We start from the raw sequence: 17,794 nt of genomic DNA, 5'->3' as shown, positions 1-17,794 counted from the left end.
AGTTTTAGATGAATTCTTTTATTTTAAAAATTTGAATAATACTAAACTGAACCAATTTTTAAAAAAAATATTTGCTCAATTTAAATCACAGATTCACCTCAATTGGATCCAAGTCATGTATGAAACCAGAAGCCTCTGGCTGTGAGGTGACAGTGCTATAACCACCATGCGCCCAGCCTCTAACCAAAAACAGAAAACAAGACAGAATAAAAAGGAAAATCCCCCACCTCCACGACAAAGTGACGTCTCTGCACGTTCTTAGTCCGTTGAAATTAAATTACAGATATTTTATTCTAATGTTTGTTTTAAATGAGTGAACGTGTTTTAATCAATGCCAGTAAAGTTAACGACGAAAGATAAATAGGATTCACATTTAATGCTACCGAAATAAAACAGGATTATAAAATCATTTGTGGGAGGCCAGAAACAGTAAATGGTCTGGTTTGGTGGTTAGCTGGTGTTTGCGGTGACTCTGGCTTCATGCAGCCTAGAGGATGAATAAAGATGTGACAGTAAAGGACACCACATCACACACAGAGCAGGTCTCCGACTGGCCTCCGATCAGCATCTGCAAGATTCTTTACTTCCCGTTTTCTAATAGTACTCAAATTGAATCCGTTTTAGAAGTATTAAGTTCACTTTGACACCAGGTAGCATAAAAGAAAAGCCAAAAGTAATTGGTCGAGCTCTGGAAAATGTGCGTTTGCACATTGTTGTGTTCTCAATATGAATTGCTAAGACTAAGGAATTTAAAACTATTTAAATTTTTAAGAGATGCTGAGCAGACGACATGAACACAGTCCTGTATTTTATGGTGACATAAAATACATTACAGAACAGAACATTACAGAACTCTTAATTGCAAAGCTTGATTTTTTTTTTAAAAAATTATCCCGATAGCATGTTAAATTATTTCCACAAGACGTGCTGTGGCCTTAAAAATAAGACCTGGAACCTGGTTTTAAATTCTCAAAGAAAGCAGAGATTGCGGGATCATGAGGTTTTGTTTGGCACTATTATCAAGAAGTCACTAAAGGATGTATGTGCGTCAGATTTAATTCCAGCTTTGATCTGACTCCTTTCTTTGTCCTCTCCCTCCTCTGGTGAAAGAAGATGTAGTCTGTTCAAATCTTCTGCTGAAGTCACCTTCGGTTTGAAATAATCTGTTGTTCAGTCCTGCACTGAAATGTAAAACCACAACCATAAAAGACCATTCGTAATGAATGTAATTCACGTGTTAAAAATCTTCATAATGCAAAATCAGGATTTGTTTCACCTCATCACGACTCCACATTACATTCATTCAGATGTCACAACGCTTTATTCCAGCAGCTTCATCTCTAAAACTAAATCAGCTTTTATGTACTAATTATAACAGTCAAAGTTTTAACATATATGCTCCATAACCCTTTTGCGTTTCTTTACTATTCAAACAGTTCTCTGGAAATGTCCAACATTATTCTGAGTTCGTTCCGGCCTGATGACACACTTCATGGTGTCCAGTCGAACACAGCCTGCCCTGTTCCAACTGGATAAAGTGTTTGGATGTGGAACAACGCGGCATCTCCGAATTTAATGTGACTGCAACTAATGCGGGGATGAAATAACGTACCCTCTGATGGCCTATAGGGACAACAGGCACATGATGTTACAGATGGAGGGACAGTGTAGAAAATCGACCAAGTGGGAGAAATCCCCCCACGACAATAATATAATTCTCATTTTCAAAGACAATTTCAGATCCAGTTGTTTTCTGCGTGAAATCATGGCGTCATATGTTCTTAAAGAATGAGGCTGAACTTCGTTTGAATGGGATCAAGTTTTCTACTGTGAAACTCTTTGTCCCTTCCAACTTTTCTCTCATGTAGTTGAATTTAAGACTCTAGATCGAGCAGCAGATAATCAATTCAAGATTTCCTTTAAATACTTCAATATTTGCCATCCAGTTCTTTCTTGGTCCTGCCTTATAGCCTGTTAATATTGAGATGCTTTAAGCAACTGAACCTTGTGATAATTATGACCTTTGATGGTGTTGATCGTATGCTCACCCTCATGACACTGGTGTGGACACGACGTCTGCTCTTCCCCGCAGACTGAATGAAAGGAGGCAGGCCACACTGCGTGGTTTTCATCCAACACGTCAAACCGCACTGGTGTGTGAAGCTTTTATGATCTGTTTTCAACTGCAAATTAGCAATAATAAATATAATACTTCAGTCCTGAAGCCTGATGGTCTGTGGAGTTTGCATCAGTGGATTTTAGTCCACTCATGCAACCATGTCAGAGAAAATTCCTTTATTCGAATTCTGTTTTCCATTTAATGTGCCAAACTAGAAATTTTCACACACACACACACACACACACACACACACACACACACACACACACACACACACACACACACACACACACACACACAAACACACACACATACATACATACACAGATATTGCTTAAAAGCAGATTTACAACAGCAGTTGAGGTGAGTTTTCATGTCTCAAACCGCTCCAGAGTTTCCTTGAGTTTCAGTCTGTCATCGCAATTTTCACAGGACAGTGGCTCTACAGTACTTCAACAACAGTTAACAACATTTACATGACTAAATCAATTTGGAAAATTTCATAGAATATATCTGACCTCTGAATATTTCATTCATGACGAATGCGTTTCTGCAAACTGACTGTAATTGTTCCTGTTTTCTGCTCATGCTGATGAACTCGGCATCCACAAATATATTTTTGTAAGTGCCTTCGCTTTTGTGCAAATATGACACGACTGACTGTCTGGTCTGTAATTAAGTTTAACAATAACGACACAAAATGAACAAGAAAAAAAATTACATTTTTGAAGTCTTTCAAAGCTTCTGCCAATCTGTTTTTCTCCAAGAACAATAAAGACGGTCGATTGTTCATCTCCACGAAATAATAATAATAATAGTAATAGTAATATGAGTTCCTCCTGTTTTTATTTATAATTATTTATTAATTTTTGGAAAGTGAAATCTGAGAAACTTTTATTCTCCATGTAACCTAAATGCATTTGTTGATGGGAGCAGATTGCAGACAGTGGTTTACCATTTGTTGTCTGCACGTTCCAGCTGAACCAAAAGAACGCTGTCGCCCTCTAGCGGTCACACACTTTGACATTTTATTACTTCTGGAAGTTCCCACACAAACTGATAACACACTTTGTCTTACACAACTCAAGGGTTTCATCCCCTGATCTGACCAATGCCGTTAAAAATATCAGCATGAATTACGACCTATTTATGAATGTTTATGAACAATTCAAATCGTTAACATCTATTTCAGTAAAAACCTGCTTCAGGTAAAATCAGGACGTGTCCGTGTAAAAACTTAAAGGAACTAATCAGATACGGCCGACACCAGTCAAAGTGAAGTTTTTCCCATCGATGGTCAGTGCAGTTGATGAATAAACGTGACCATTAGGGTCGGGGTGATTTCCTCTCAAACAATTCATCGACCAGACACCCTGTGCTTCATTCTGTTTGTCAGCAAACGCAAACGCCCGAGAATGAGGGGGTTTCAAAGAAGAATGTAATTACTGACCAGGGCCATAAAGTCATTTAGTCCAGACGTCTAGCCATTTCAATGGCTTTATTGGACCGCGTCTCTTCCTGCCTTAAAGTAATTATTCGTAGCCCACAAGTTGGACAATAAATTGAAAATCGTAAGCTCTTTATTAGGTCTATGTTTTAAATCCATTCTTTTAAAAAAGAGACAAAATTTAATTTAGGCTATAACCTTATTTAGGATTAAAGGACAATTACAACCTTTCAAAGTAATCCCTGCAGATGAATTCGTGATATGGGAATTAATTTTAATGATTACATTTTTTGTCCTTTCTTTGACGTATATCTCTCTCTCTCTCTCTTTCTGTGTGTGTGTGTGTGTGTGTGTGTGTGTGTGTGCGCGCGCGCGAGCGTGTGTGTGTGTACTGTACTAATCCAGACATCAGTCAGAGTATGTTGGGATGTGACAATGTTTTATATACAACTCAGTACAATACACAATTCATCGTTCCTACATTTTTGGGGGGGATAATGAACAAATGCACTAAACATCCCAGGTTATATGTTGGTGAAATCTGTTGGACGGCGAGTTTCAAATGGTTCCGTGTTTGCCTCGTGATAATATCCTGCAATGATTTTGATGCACAATCGCCCAACGCATCATGACGCAAAATAATAAGCTAAAAGGTCTAAAAAATTTAAAATTAAAAAAAAAAAAAGGTTACTGACGCTCCTACAAAAATAAATGTAAATGTTCAGAAGGCTTCTTGGTACAAACATTACATGTGTTCCATGACAGCAGCGGGTTCATAGGTGATCTTTGCCGCTTCTTTCTCTGTTCATCTTCTTCATTTTCATCCTCCTGTTCTGGAACCAGATCTTGACTTGTCTCTCTGTTAAACTTAGAATGCGGGCGACCTCGTAGCGTCGATCTCTCGTCAAATACATGTTGTAGAGAAACTCCTTCTCCAGCTCCAAAGTCTGATATTTTGTGTACGGGCAACGCTTCTTTCTTGTTGAGCGTGCGTGAATCCAGTTTGCTGCAGGATTGTCTGTAAAAAAAACCAAACAAAAAAAACACCATGAGGAAGAGACATAAAGTCATGAGATGAGGGTGTTGTTGGTTATAAACTTCATTTCTATCAATAACAGATTGTCATATTGGAAACCTGTGAGGACTCTGGTCACAATGTGCCAAAAAAAGAGACAATGCGCAAAAAAAACTTTTCTGCTTTTACGACTAGATCTTTACGAGAATAAAGCAAATCAAGCCTTTATGTTCATCACCTAAATCCGCCTCAGGTAAAATCCCATCGACGTGGTGCAGTGTGTCTATTTTGGTGTCCCGTGACAAGAAAAACTTTAGGATCCCCTGTAATAACCCTTATAGGGCGGGTTTTTTTCCGTTTCCGAGCCACGGTATAGTACGAGACACTTTTATGGGTTAGTAAAACCTCCAGTTTTACACACCCAGCTCGTACAGTTCTTAGGGTTGTAAATCAAGATTGGCTATTTCGTTTACTTACTTGGGTCAAGTTGTTGTTGTTTCTCCTCTTTGGGTTCGCTGTTGCTCGAAAGCTCACTTCCACTGTGCTCTTTGCTCGCCTTTTCTGGACACTCTGACATTCCACACGCGAATTTACGCATCGGAGCCTCTGCCTCCGACGCGTCGCCTTCTGCTGTTTTCGGTGGGACGACCTCAGCCTTTGTCCCGTAGGGTCGACTAGTGGAGTGAAATCCGGCAAACGAAACGTGGTTCGAAATGGGCTCCATCCACGATCGGACGCCTACATATCTACTGTCCGAGGCGGGGACATGGGACTGGTGGTGGTGGTGGTGGTGCACGTATGGATGATAAATCCCCTGCGGATGAACTGAGGACCAAGACGAAGAAAAAACTGCGGATTTTGGTGCAAAATTGCAAGAAGAGAAGTCTGCGTTGTCGCCAGCACCTGACGGCCTCTGGGTGACCATGTGTGGAGCCTGGATGAAGCGAGCGCCGTACACATCCTCGGGCTCCGGCCCCATTAGAGCGTCAACATAGCAGTTACTGAGAGTGCCACCGGTAGACATTTTGATCTCTTCCTACTCATATAATAAGGGTTGCACTGTTAGGGGAAGCTTCCCTCTATGAACAATCATAGTATTTTTGCTGGCCTGCATCTACAGGGATTGGTTACATGGATCACGTGGTCATATTTACCAATACCGCGAGTAAATCAATCCTGCCCTTGCGCTTTTTTTTTTTTTCTTTCTTCGTCAGGTTTAATTTAGCTTTTCATTTCACGAATAATGAAAATCTTCACCAGATGTGACTGGAGGAAGAAAACAGTCGCTCTAATTAATGTTAATGGTTTCTTTTTCTGTTTTTCGTGTGTGTGGGGAGGCTGCAGGACGTTAGAATAATTGAAGCAACAAAAAAAAAAGAAGAAGAAAAAAAAGTCACTTCCCCCCCCCCCACACACACACAGTCCACCAACACACACTTCTGAATGTTAATGTTTCAGAAAACGCTTATAATATTGTCCTTATACCCTCTATGCTAGTAAAATAGTTTATAGACTTATGGAGTCCTCGTAAAATAGATGTAATAACATGTTGTAAAATAGCCTAACAGATGCCATTTCCGTTCACAATAGAGCGAATCCACCGTTAATATTCGACGAGGAAACATATTTTCTGGCTTGCTTTTAATTTTTAAAGCTAAGTCGGAAAAGGCAGTTGTGAAATTATTGTATTCATTGAAAAGAGAGCAATAATGTCTTTATGTATCAATAAATGTTTTATGAGGTGCGTGTGCGTATACATGCCGTCAATAAAATAAAATTAAAAAAAAAAAGGATTTGGAAAAGCAACAAGGTTTTGTGTGTTACCAAATGAAAGCTGCAACTTTATTATAATACCGAATAACTTGTCTGATTAATTTATTTAAAAAAATACTTGGATGTTTGTTACCAATTCTGATGTGCTATCCTCTCAGCTCTGGAAATAATGGAGCGCGTTCCGGGGGGGGGGGTGTGGGGTGTGGTGGTGTGGTGGGGGGGTGGTTAGAGATAGATTGGATCAAATTGACAGTTGCATGTCATTTAATCTCATGCGATCACCACACATGAGCTTATTTTAGACTCCGTAAAGAAATGCAACGTGGCCACTGAGGCCCGTGGGGCTCGGAGGAAGGAAGAGTTGGTCCTTGCCTGTGAATTTGTGCTTCAACGCAACCAACCCCGTCTATTCCTTATAGACTGGCCATTAGTTTAGTCTAAAACTGGCCTGGAAATTAAAAGTAACGGCAAGTTTATTGAATTATCTTTCACAACCCCCTGCTCGTTGCGTCTCTTCTGAACGCTAAAACACAGAAACAACATTTCTTTCATCTTCCAAACCTTTTTTGTGCTTCATTTCACGATTATCAGCCTCACGATGTTCAGCCTGCCGTCGGATGGTGTGAAGGTCTTCAAATATATGCTGGTAATAGTATAACAGCTAAAGACTGCACATGCCAGGATCTGATGATAACACAGAATCATATTTAATAGGTTTTAAACTCTAAATTTGGAGCATAATTCTGGATTGAGCTAAATTGGAAACATATGTTAGGATCAGCTTTTGGAATACAATTTCTTCCCTTGCATGTGAAGTGAAATGGACTCGTTAATAAACACGGGCTTTCCTGTTTGTTCATCCTTATCCATCTCGTCCGTGAGATTCTGAAATAAATGCAGTCCCTGAATCCGTTTAACAACACCGCAGGTTGATAAGCATTTATGCTGCAGGGATGTTTGTGAAGCAGAAAACAGATACAAAAAGATTATTTGACAATTTATTGCAACATACATGCCACGAACATGCAACGAATTCACATTTTAATATTGATTCCCGTCAGTTTAAAGACTCGTAGAAATATTTCACTATTGAGCGAAATGAGTTGCACATACTGTGAAACAAATGTAGCGCTACACGACAATCTATGTGCTTCATGAGTGAAATAGAATAACTCTTTACAAACATCGTGACCCAATGTGTGTCCGAGCAGCAGGGAGAAATCTGTACAATAATTTAAGACAAAAAAAAAAGTGTTACCCTGTGATGAAATAAAAGAAATAACACAACGCCACACAAATACTAAAAAAATTGTCTTACAGTCACAGTTTCGTTGAAATTGAAGATAAAACGTTCAATGCCAGGCAAGCATCAAACTGAACATGAGAGAAACAATTACAAAAGACAGCTGAGACTTCACCACAAATTACATGCGAGCTCACGAAAAAGTGAGATTTGAGGTCAGTTCACGGATGCGGTTTTCCCTGCTCATTTTCTTCAGTTTCATCCTGCGGTTCTGAAACCAGATCTTGACCTGTCTGTCGGTCAGGTTGACGCTCCTGCTGATCTCTAGGCGGCGCTCTCGGGTCAGATACATATTGAATAGAAACTCCTTCTCTAACTCCAAGGTCTGGTGCTTTGTGTAGGGACATCTTTTCTTTCTCCCACTTTTTGCAGTTAACCAGTTGCTTGTTGGCGGGTCACTCTTTCTGTCTGTAAAAAAAAATAAAAAAAATAAAAAAAATTAGATCAGAGACAGGTTCTGTGTTTCAGCCCTGTGGTGGGATTTAAGGTTGAGGAAACTCTCGCTTGCTCTTTTGGATTTTACATCAGGGAAATAACACACATTGTAGATGTTTTCCACGATGGATTAAAATGCTGGGGATGTTATTAGTCACGTACCAATGCTAATTTAATAGACATGAAATGAAACCCCATCTGATTAAACCGCACCACAGGAACACATCTTTACACAGAGTGAAACATTATTTAAAACACTGTTAATTTCATAAAGCTTGAAATGCATTAACATGAAATATTTGATTAGGTTGTTAATATTATCCATTTCAATTTCGCAGTGAATTTTATCATATTGCCAGACTCTGAAATTCCAAACTATGCAGCATGACCGCAGGAAATGGGCCAATTCGCAAAGATCAAGTAATATTTTGCATTCATGGAATGAAAATGGTTGTCACTCCTCACATTTCTATAGAATAATCATCTTAAAATAAGAAAAAAAATACAAAGCAACCAAACAGTTTCTTTAAAAACGACACACAATTGAAATTAAATGGAATGAGGGACACAGTCTCTGCATGCTGCATACTGAATCCATTGTCTATCGCCTATTACTGCAACCTGAGAAAGACTCTCATTAAACATTACGACTTTAGGGTTGTTTGTGTTTTATACTTGGTTTTATGATGCTGGAGCCTTCTCACCACTGCAGTGCCACAAGATAAAAGCTTTCATTGTAGCCAACCAACCTTTCCCTTCCTTTTGAAGCTCAGGGCTGGACACAGACGCTTCCATGGAGCAATTTTTCTCCAGCGGGCTGGACTTGGGGTCCGGGCTTTCTGCGGGGATCGGTGTCCTTGAGGTTTCGGGCTTTTGCGGGACGTCCTCGCTTTTCTTTTCCACCTCTGTAAAATTTGACGAGGCCGACGATGACTGCGGTTTCGGTGGGACCCGGCTGAGTTGCATCAATGTTGGGTTTGGACTCGGCGGCTCATGGCAGTAGTTTTCTTGTTGTTTTCCATTCGCATAAGTTTGGCTCAGTCTAAAATATCCCGGAACTGGAATCTCGGGACCGTCAGCCGGACAAGACTCTGGAATAACGTTAGAATATGCTGGGACCTCTGGCGAGCTGACTTTTTGTATTCTCTTATCGGAAAACATGCAGCAGTTACTCTCTTCCTTTATGCTCTGAGAAAATGTATAGTTTGACATCTGATTGGACGACTCTATTCTGCAGGGTCTGTTCGGATCAGTCCAGTTATCTATTTGAGGTATGTACGAGTGGACGTTCATGCCCATATTTTGGTGGTTGACCTCCCCTCTTTTGCCGAAAGACGGCATGAGTCCACAGGTTTGCATTCCGTAAGTTCCCATTTCTGAGCCAGACGGCATGTACATGTTGCTGTTGGAATAAAAGCTGTCCGACCTGCAAGCACCAATTAAAGAATCCACTAGAAAGGTGTTTGCCGCTGGGGAGCTACTGGGAAAGGACATTTTGGGGGGATAAGTTCTTTAGAGAAGAGAGATGTCCTTTGTAAGCTGACATATCTAGGAAAAACAATCTCCGTGTAAGTCAGGATGCCTCCAGACCACATGACTAGCCCACCAATGAGATTTGAAAATGGCCTTGGACGCAGCCTCCTCTCCCCCTCTGCGCGCTCGCACTGCGGATGCAGACGTGGTCAACAGCGACACCTACAACACGGACTTGAAATTGGCGCACAGACTGGTGAAGGCAGCATGGCGAGAAGGCTGTGCGACAAAAACTGGAACAATCACATCTAAAAAAACAAAACAAAAACCATGATTGAATGATACCGGAACACACAGTTTGTTTGTTTTCCATGCACCATAGTTGAAGCTCCAAGAGACGGTGTGATGTGGAAAATGCTGCAAAAGAATGAAAGCGCCTCTCGTGGAAGGGAGACTGTGAGAGTGTAAAATGCTGCATATATGACACATAGGCGACAACTGCAGACTGAAAGAATGTAACCTCCTCCATTGAATCTGTTTTTTTTTTTATTCATATCTCCAAGGTCACCGACGCAAGAACCCAATCCTGCAGTCTTTGCACTGACTTTTCTGTCTCGCATATCTTTCGTTCTGTAATTCTAAATCGAATTGCGATGCAAAGCAATAAAGGTGACAAAATGTGATTAGGCCTGCAACATTCTTTCCTTTATTATTTTACATTTTTTGAGTTAATTCATGGTTCATTTGATTGATGCATATATTTTTTTTCGTGCTATAACGCTTATGTTATTTTTATCACTTTCAGACAGCAGTAGATTTCATACGTGATGTCATCACTGAAATAAGAAATGAATGTTAATTCTGGCTCCAGGATCCACAAATTTAATTATTAAGAAGTTCAAGTTCTGCATGCATAAGAATAAAAATCGCTGCCCTGCAAGGCTTAAATATATTTCGAATGAACTCCACTTCAGACTGATATAAGACTGTTATTTAATTGTATATTCTTATTCTTATTTGTGTTATATCGCAGGTAGGTTTTTTTCAGATGCCCAAATGTAAAGTGAGAATAAAAATCAGCCGGAGGAGGTGATGTATACCCCGAGCTGCATTGTTTTTGTCTGCAAAAGGCGAATATATTCAAGAAAAACAGTGTGCCTGTTAGGATGAGGGGAAATCCCAACACTTTGTACATGAAAATATCTACCGACCGAAAAGCAGAAGCCAGGACATGGAATTGTTAGAATCCAGCTTTTTGTAAGTAAAGGAATAGAGATAAAAGATGCTGCAAAGGTAAATTAAAATAAAATATTTGCTATCTTAATAGCAGAATTCAAGTTATTTGATTGTGAGGAGCTGTAAATCGTCCTCTTTGTCTTCTAAACTATTATATTTGATACAATTATGACAATATAATACTAAATGTTCTCTAGATCCCAGGGTTGATAAAACTTAAAATACTGACCAAACCAAATTTAATCACGCAGTTTGTGTAGACAGCACATTCGTCATTGTGATATCAATTGTGATATTAAATGATTAAAGCATGGCAGTTAATTAAAATATTTACGTCATGTATTTCTTTTTGTATTAATGATTTTAACATTACGATGACTCAACGGCCGGTTTCGACCTCCAGAAAAGTATCTTTAAGGTTAGACAAAAGTGAATTAACCGTTAAAGAAGAAAACGAAATGGACCTCTGACGTGGAATAATAATAATAATAATGATAATAATGATAATAATAATGATAATAATAATGATAATAATAATGATAATAATAATAATAATAATAATAATAATAATAATAATAATAATAATAATAATAATAATGATAATAATAATAATAATAATAATAATAATAGTAATAATAATAATAATGATAATAATAATAATAATAATAATAATAATAATAATAATAATAATAATAATAATAATAATAATAATAATAATAATAGAGACATGACATCCAAATTTAAGGTAGGCTATAGTGTGAGAATTTTAAACAATTTAAAAAGTGTGGAAGTATTATTTTAAAAAAAGTGTGGAAGTAATGAAAAATAATTGTTTAAGGTAGAACAGAAAACTCGACACTCCAGCAACCATTCATCCTTTATTTGGAGCAACTGTCGAACTTGCAATATTTTAATACAAAAAGCAAACAGCCGGAAAAACCAAACGACTGACGTGAAATTAGACGAAAAGACATTTATTGCATATTTGCATTATTAATCTAAAGATAGATTTCAGCGGCCTTCAGAGACCGAGGTTCGTATTTTCAAGGTTAGATGACAAAGACACGCAATACAATGTGTTTTAGCGGCGCGCCTTTTTCAAAACACGTAAACACGAGTTGCCCTCTGGAAGATGCAGGATGTGCGTCAGCTCAGCTGCACTGACTGAACAAGGAATACAAAAACACACACACAAAAAAGAACGTTTTCTAAATAAAAACGGAACTGTTAAATGGTTTTACACAACAAATGTGATTTGGGACATTTATAAACAGAAATTCCTATTGAAAACGAAACACACTCCAAGATTCGTGAATGCAATTAAAATTAGATTAAGAAACAAAACCCGCGTTGAAAAGATTATTCCTCTACGGATTGATTTTCATGCTGGGCAGATTTTAAAATTGGCTTAACTCTGCAATTCCACTAGCAGGCGAAAGCAGCAAGTCTGCCCTCATGTGGATACACCGAGAAGCATAGTGAAATAACTTACACAGTTGGTAATGTAATTTCACTGCAGGACATGATGACAACCCAATTAAACGCTTAATGAAACCCCGGTTTTCTAATAGCTTTTTGGGAAATAACTGCAGATGAATTAAGCATTAAACCATCTTCAAAGTTTTTTTTTTTCATAAAGGGAGATAAAACAATTGTTGCTGCCAGACATAAGTCACGTCACGTGAATGATCAATAACGCAACCGTGGGCAATCCGTGTGTTCATTTACAAAAATAGCACAGATAAGCAATGCACGAAGTAAATAAATAAAGCACGACAGTCAGAGGATTTTAATACATGTAGTTACTATACTGGAGCTGTACAAAGATGGAAACGTTCACCTGAATCAAAGCTCCTGGTTTTTTTTTTTTTTTTTAGATAACAGCTGGAAAACAACCTCATTTGATTTAAAACGGATTTAGAAGCACCGAGGACACACTCAAATTTAGAAAACTGGAATAGCAGTCAAACTTGAAAGTGTTACTTATCCTTTCAGTCCTTGTGAGAATCTCCTCCATTGTATCCCAATCGGCGCATTAAGAGGCCAAAGATTTGAAGAGAAATACGCACGAAAATCTCTTGACTTCTCCGAACGTGCATCACGAAGTTAAAATACTTGGGAGACAGGAAAGAGATTCAGACGTCTTTTGGTCTGGGGGCTGGGACCCCAAAGTCCAATAGCCCCTATTTAGACATTTACAGCTACGTTTATTATACTGTCTAGACGGTTCAAGGTTTAGTAAACAACCCAGGGTTTGAAAGCAAAGGGCATCAGAGTAGTAAACAGGCCTCCAATCGTCAAATCTCTGCACGGAAGAATCTCCTCGGAACCCCACCCCCCAGTTCTTCAGCTATTTATCTATGTTGGTTAAGTTCATGTGACAAGTTTTGCAACTACAATACAAACATTTGCGGTTCCTACTTTTATTTCAAAGGACCACAGCGTGCGTTATACATGCGTCGTGAAAAGTGGCTGCACACATGGAAAAAAAAAAAAGCCTAAATGTATTATTTTGCTTTTATAGAAATAACTTCAAAGCACAGCGCTCACTTTTTGCTGAAATGTTTTGCTGAAAAATAAAGAGGAAAAAAAAAGGAAAGAAAAAAGACAAATAAATAAATGTGGCAAGATTTTTGCAAAAATATGGCACATTGGTTTGGTGGGTTTTGATAAAACGAAGTGGGTTTTGGGCTCTAGTGTGCAGAGGGTACCAGTCCTTAAAACATATGTGTGTGTAGTTGATGTTTTACTACCGTGTGTGTGTGTGTGTGTGTGTGTGTGTGTGTGTGTGTGTGTGTGTGTGTGTGTGTGTGTGTGTGTGTGTGTGATATCAGATATCAGAATAAAGGATTTCCAGTGAAATACTGTAGGCGGTCGCGGTTGAGCTTTTTCTCTTTCATTCTTCTGTTTTGAAACCAGATCTTCACCTGCCGATCGGACAGGTTTAACATCCTGGACAGCTGGAGCCGTTTCTCTTTGTTAATGTACACGTTGAAGAAAAACTCTCGTTCAAGTTCTCGTATCTGGTATTTGGAGTAAGGACACCTCTTCTTCCTGGACTTGGTTGATGAATCTGTGCAAGAAAGGAAAAACGTGAAAGTGAAACACCTAAAATTTAAATATCACACAAAAATGCTCTTTTCAATGAGAGCCGTCAGCAGGTTAACACGCATTTATTTGTGCCTTTCTCTTTATAAAAGAAACACGGATAAACACGCATACAAACCAACAGACACACACACACACACACACACACACACACACACACACACACACACACACACACCACACACACACACACACACACACACACACACACACACACACACACACACACACACACACACACACACACACACACACACACACACACACACACACACAAAACACGCAAAATAGGAGAGACAATTACAGGAATTTGCGTTAAAGTTTCATTTTGACTATTATTTATGCATAAATGTGTGTTTAAATGGCCTCTGTGGCTTCATATTCTCATAAATTAGAAAGCGTTGTCAACATTGCATCAAAGATAAGAAAATGACTTTAAATTTCCTGCTGAATTTTATTTCTCTATCAATAGAAACGCTCTAGATCAACGCAGTACCGTTATTAGACGAGGCCATCTGTAAAGTAAGGCTCCTTAACCGTTTCCCATTGTAAATACCTTTACAACCATAAAGCAAATCTTATTGGGATATAAAGGCTTTTGCATGCTTATAAAGAGACACATAACCCTGGACGGCCACGATGGTGGACACAGCGCAGTGCAGACAGGATCCTGTCTGAATTGCACACCTTATATCCCAGACAAAGAGGCCCGGAATGACTCACTCTGTTGGTTGTTCTTGTCGCCGCAGTTCGAGGATGAGTCCTCGTCGACGCTCCCGCTCGTTTCAGCTTTGCGCTCTTCTAGTTTGGTTAAAGACTTATTGTTATTCACCGCATCTCCGGGAATAGCACAGTTTGTCTTTTGTTTAGGGTGCTCCGCGCTGGGCTTGTCCGAGTTAGGGGTGTCAAGAAACTGATCGAAGCTCTGGGGAAGCACCCCATTTCTGCCGACGCCGGTGAGGAACCCGCACGGCGAACTCGTCCCTCCGTGGTGGCCGTATAAGGACTCGTTTTTGAATATCACGTCCGCCCTGCTGCTGGAGGACTGGATCAAGTCCCGATGCATTATCTCGTCCGGTGGGTAGTAAGACGCGTAATTGCCCCTGTAGTGCCATTTGCTTGAATGGTCCAGTCCATAATCCCTGAAAGCGACTTCTCGAACAGGTTGGACTTGGGCAATGTTGGGGGAATAAGGGAAATTAATCTGACACGTAGTATTCTGCGGTAAAAAGGAGGAGACTGATGTAAAATCTGGCGTCGAAACGTAGTAAGTACAGCTCGGTAGATACATATTTGACGCACAGCTGCGATCATCGTATTCCGTCATATCGCTTCTTCCCTTTTCCTCTCTGCAACAGAGGGAAGGAATTGGCAGCCCGACTGTGTTAAACTTTGTCCATCTACAGCACCACAGGCGTGTGGAAAGACCCCGCCAGGGAGAAAAAATTGGAAACGTAGGCAGACCTGCAATACATCTTGATCGATTCTTGAGGTAACTGTGTCATGTGATCCAGCTAAGAAATTACCATACATCAATATCAGTCATTAAAAAACTGTCCGGAGAAACTCATGTGAGCGCATACAAGAGACTTCATTGGCTGTCCGGCTGCAGAGGAAACTCCTCTTCAGCCTTCTTGCCCTATAGCTCAAGGAAAAAGACATTCTGAACCACCGCTGGAGTATTTAATCAAAAGCTTTATAGCAATATCATCTTCGTAATGGCAGACGCACATGCGCTTTGGTCAATTTGCGCACATTGGAGACATCCTCTCGGGATTGTATTGCAACAGTTAGGTTTGGAAACATTGACGTTGAGCTCTGCATTTAATCCAAATCTTGAAGAGAATAGCACCGAGGCCACCTTGACTGTAATTGCACTCCACGTATAAACCAACAGTCTGCAGAATTATAGCGCATTCAAGCTATTTTCATGCAGAGATTAGGATTTGATATGTGTTATCAGTGCGCAACGCAATGGTTGCGGGTCATTTAAATACACACAAACAACAAAAAACAGGGATTTTTTGAAATCATTATTAAATCTAACCTTCTTGGCCTGCAGGATGGGGTAAATAAAACTCAGATGCACGAAACATATAACAGAAGATCAGAGAAATACTCTATTCAGCTAAAGCTTTTCTGCATTCTGTTGCACCACATGCAAACAAACTCATGTGTATCTCATCTTTAAAAACAGTTATTGGTCTCAAAAATGAAATTTATTGCTTTGTTGTTCATATGTAACACCCCTGATAATAAATACAGATGTGTATTTATTACATCGGCCCACGGTCTGTTATTGCTAATGCAGAAATGTTTCTTTTGGACGCCAGAAAACCTACGTTAAGTCAGTCGTTTACGCATGAATCACACGTTCAGAATAGCCAAGTCCAAACAGCTGGCTTTGACCGTCTGTGGTCCAGAAGATTCACCAAGCATTCACCAACAAGCCTCTGTACCCAAATTATTTTATTGCACGAAGGCAGTCATGCGTGCAGTCTCCATCCTCTTCTGTATGAGGAGAACGGATTTAAAACAGCAGTGAAACGGATGCCACGTCTTCAAACCTCCAGCCATATTTTTGTTTGCCTTCTGTGAGTATGATTTTTTACGTTTATTGCTCGTAAGGAAGTAAAAGAAGGGAAAGGGGGTTTCAAAATACATCCAAGCACTCGATAGATTTTGCAGGCTTGATAACGGATATTAAATTATCGTGCAAACTGTTCAACTTCGGTGAAAAGTGCCGCTTTGATTGTAGGCCTGGGTTTTGTTTTTCACCGCTCCAAGTCTGAAGCTCACAAGATTTAGCTGATTTTATAGTTCATATGAGTATAAAATCAACTCTGTGAACCACACTGCACTTTGAAACAACATCCAGAACAAAGTATAATTACTTATAACGCGTCAGCATTTATTTAAAAGCGAATGAGGAGTACAGAAAACCCCTTTACTCAGCAACAAACAACAGAATTGTAATGAAATGTATAAGGAGCCGTCATTAAATATTAAAATGTCTATTTATTTTTTATTAATAATTACATAAGAGAAAATAGTGACGACCTGTTGATTCGCCAAATACTGTTGCCAGCAGATAATTGAACGTGTCGTATTTTTTTTTATCATTGTTATAATTTGAATAAATTTGTAATCAACTATATTTATAACTATTGCTATATTTCGAGTCGCATTGAACTTTATCACCAAAACGTTGTGTATTGACTCGCACCAGCCCCTGTGCGTCATAATAATAGCAATAAACTTGTAACTTGCAGTTAGAAAAACGCTTTCCACGGTAGACTCACAGAAAAAAGGGCAGAACTGCATTTAAATAAAATCAGATAATTATAATAATTCAACAATAAAAATGGAATGCCGTGTAGTAAAATAGAACTCATGTTCTAAACTCTGACTGTGACATCATTTTGCCCTCAACACCGATTTTTCAAAAATATTTTAAACTAAAATTTGTTGGATGACAAATGCAAGTGAAAGTTTTTGAGGGCGCAAACTTGAATTAAACTACTGTTTAGGCTGTTTGGCTGCATAATATTGAACATTGAAGTTTTACCAAATATGTATAGAGAACTATCTCTACATTCGTAGTGCTTTCAGGAACAGGCAGTGAGTGAAACTAAATACCCACAAAGAAGTAGCTTTCTGCCAACACGTGTGTCAGTAGCAACTCAGTCTACTAACTTGACCTTAACTTTGTTATGGCGCCCCCCATCTTATGTAGCCTGAGCTGTATGAGGGTGCATGGCTCCGTTTGGTAGTAAAACAATAAAGCTGCTAACACTGAAAGAAAACCTTTTTGGTCACGTACACAAAACTCGAGGTAGTCTTTCTAAATAATTTGAGCAGTAAAGAAGAATGGATGGTGAAACG

The 17,794-nt window shown here is 39.2% G+C and overlaps 3 protein-coding genes across 3 annotated transcripts; all 3 read right to left on the bottom strand.

Annotated features, from left to right (window-relative positions):
• Nucleotides 1–3,957: 3,957 nt before the first annotated feature.
• On the bottom strand, nucleotides 3,958–5,652 carry hoxd9a (homeobox D9a). Its single transcript, XM_068329554.1, has 2 exons — nucleotides 5,059–5,652; nucleotides 3,958–4,584 (listed from the first exon to the last, which is right to left on the bottom strand). The coding sequence occupies exons 1-2, from the start codon at nucleotides 5,603–5,605 to the stop codon at nucleotides 4,340–4,342; spliced, it is 792 nt and encodes a 263-aa protein (XP_068185655.1). The 5' UTR covers nucleotides 5,606–5,652; the 3' UTR covers nucleotides 3,958–4,339.
• A 1,687-nt stretch (nucleotides 5,653–7,339) lies between these two features.
• Nucleotides 7,340–11,025, bottom strand: hoxd10a (homeobox D10a). Its single transcript, XM_068329411.1, has 2 exons — nucleotides 8,842–11,025; nucleotides 7,340–8,065 (listed from the first exon to the last, which is right to left on the bottom strand). The coding sequence occupies exons 1-2, from the start codon at nucleotides 9,584–9,586 to the stop codon at nucleotides 7,791–7,793; spliced, it is 1,020 nt and encodes a 339-aa protein (XP_068185512.1). The 5' UTR covers nucleotides 9,587–11,025; the 3' UTR covers nucleotides 7,340–7,790.
• A 641-nt stretch (nucleotides 11,026–11,666) lies between these two features.
• hoxd11a (homeobox D11a) lies at nucleotides 11,667–15,544 on the bottom strand. The gene is made up of 2 exons (XM_068329348.1): nucleotides 14,633–15,544; nucleotides 11,667–13,874 (listed from the first exon to the last, which is right to left on the bottom strand). Exons 1-2 carry the CDS (start codon nucleotides 15,234–15,236, stop codon nucleotides 13,639–13,641), a joined length of 840 nt encoding a protein of 279 aa, XP_068185449.1. The 5' UTR covers nucleotides 15,237–15,544; the 3' UTR covers nucleotides 11,667–13,638.
• Between the last annotated feature and the right edge of the window lie 2,250 nt (nucleotides 15,545–17,794).

This window comes from Antennarius striatus, chromosome 12 (genome assembly GCF_040054535.1).
Source record: "Antennarius striatus isolate MH-2024 chromosome 12, ASM4005453v1, whole genome shotgun sequence".
NCBI classification, from domain to species: Eukaryota; Metazoa; Chordata; class Actinopteri; order Lophiiformes; family Antennariidae; genus Antennarius; species Antennarius striatus.
Note: the sequence above shows the minus strand (reverse complement) of the source record. Positions and strands in the feature narration are given on the sequence as shown.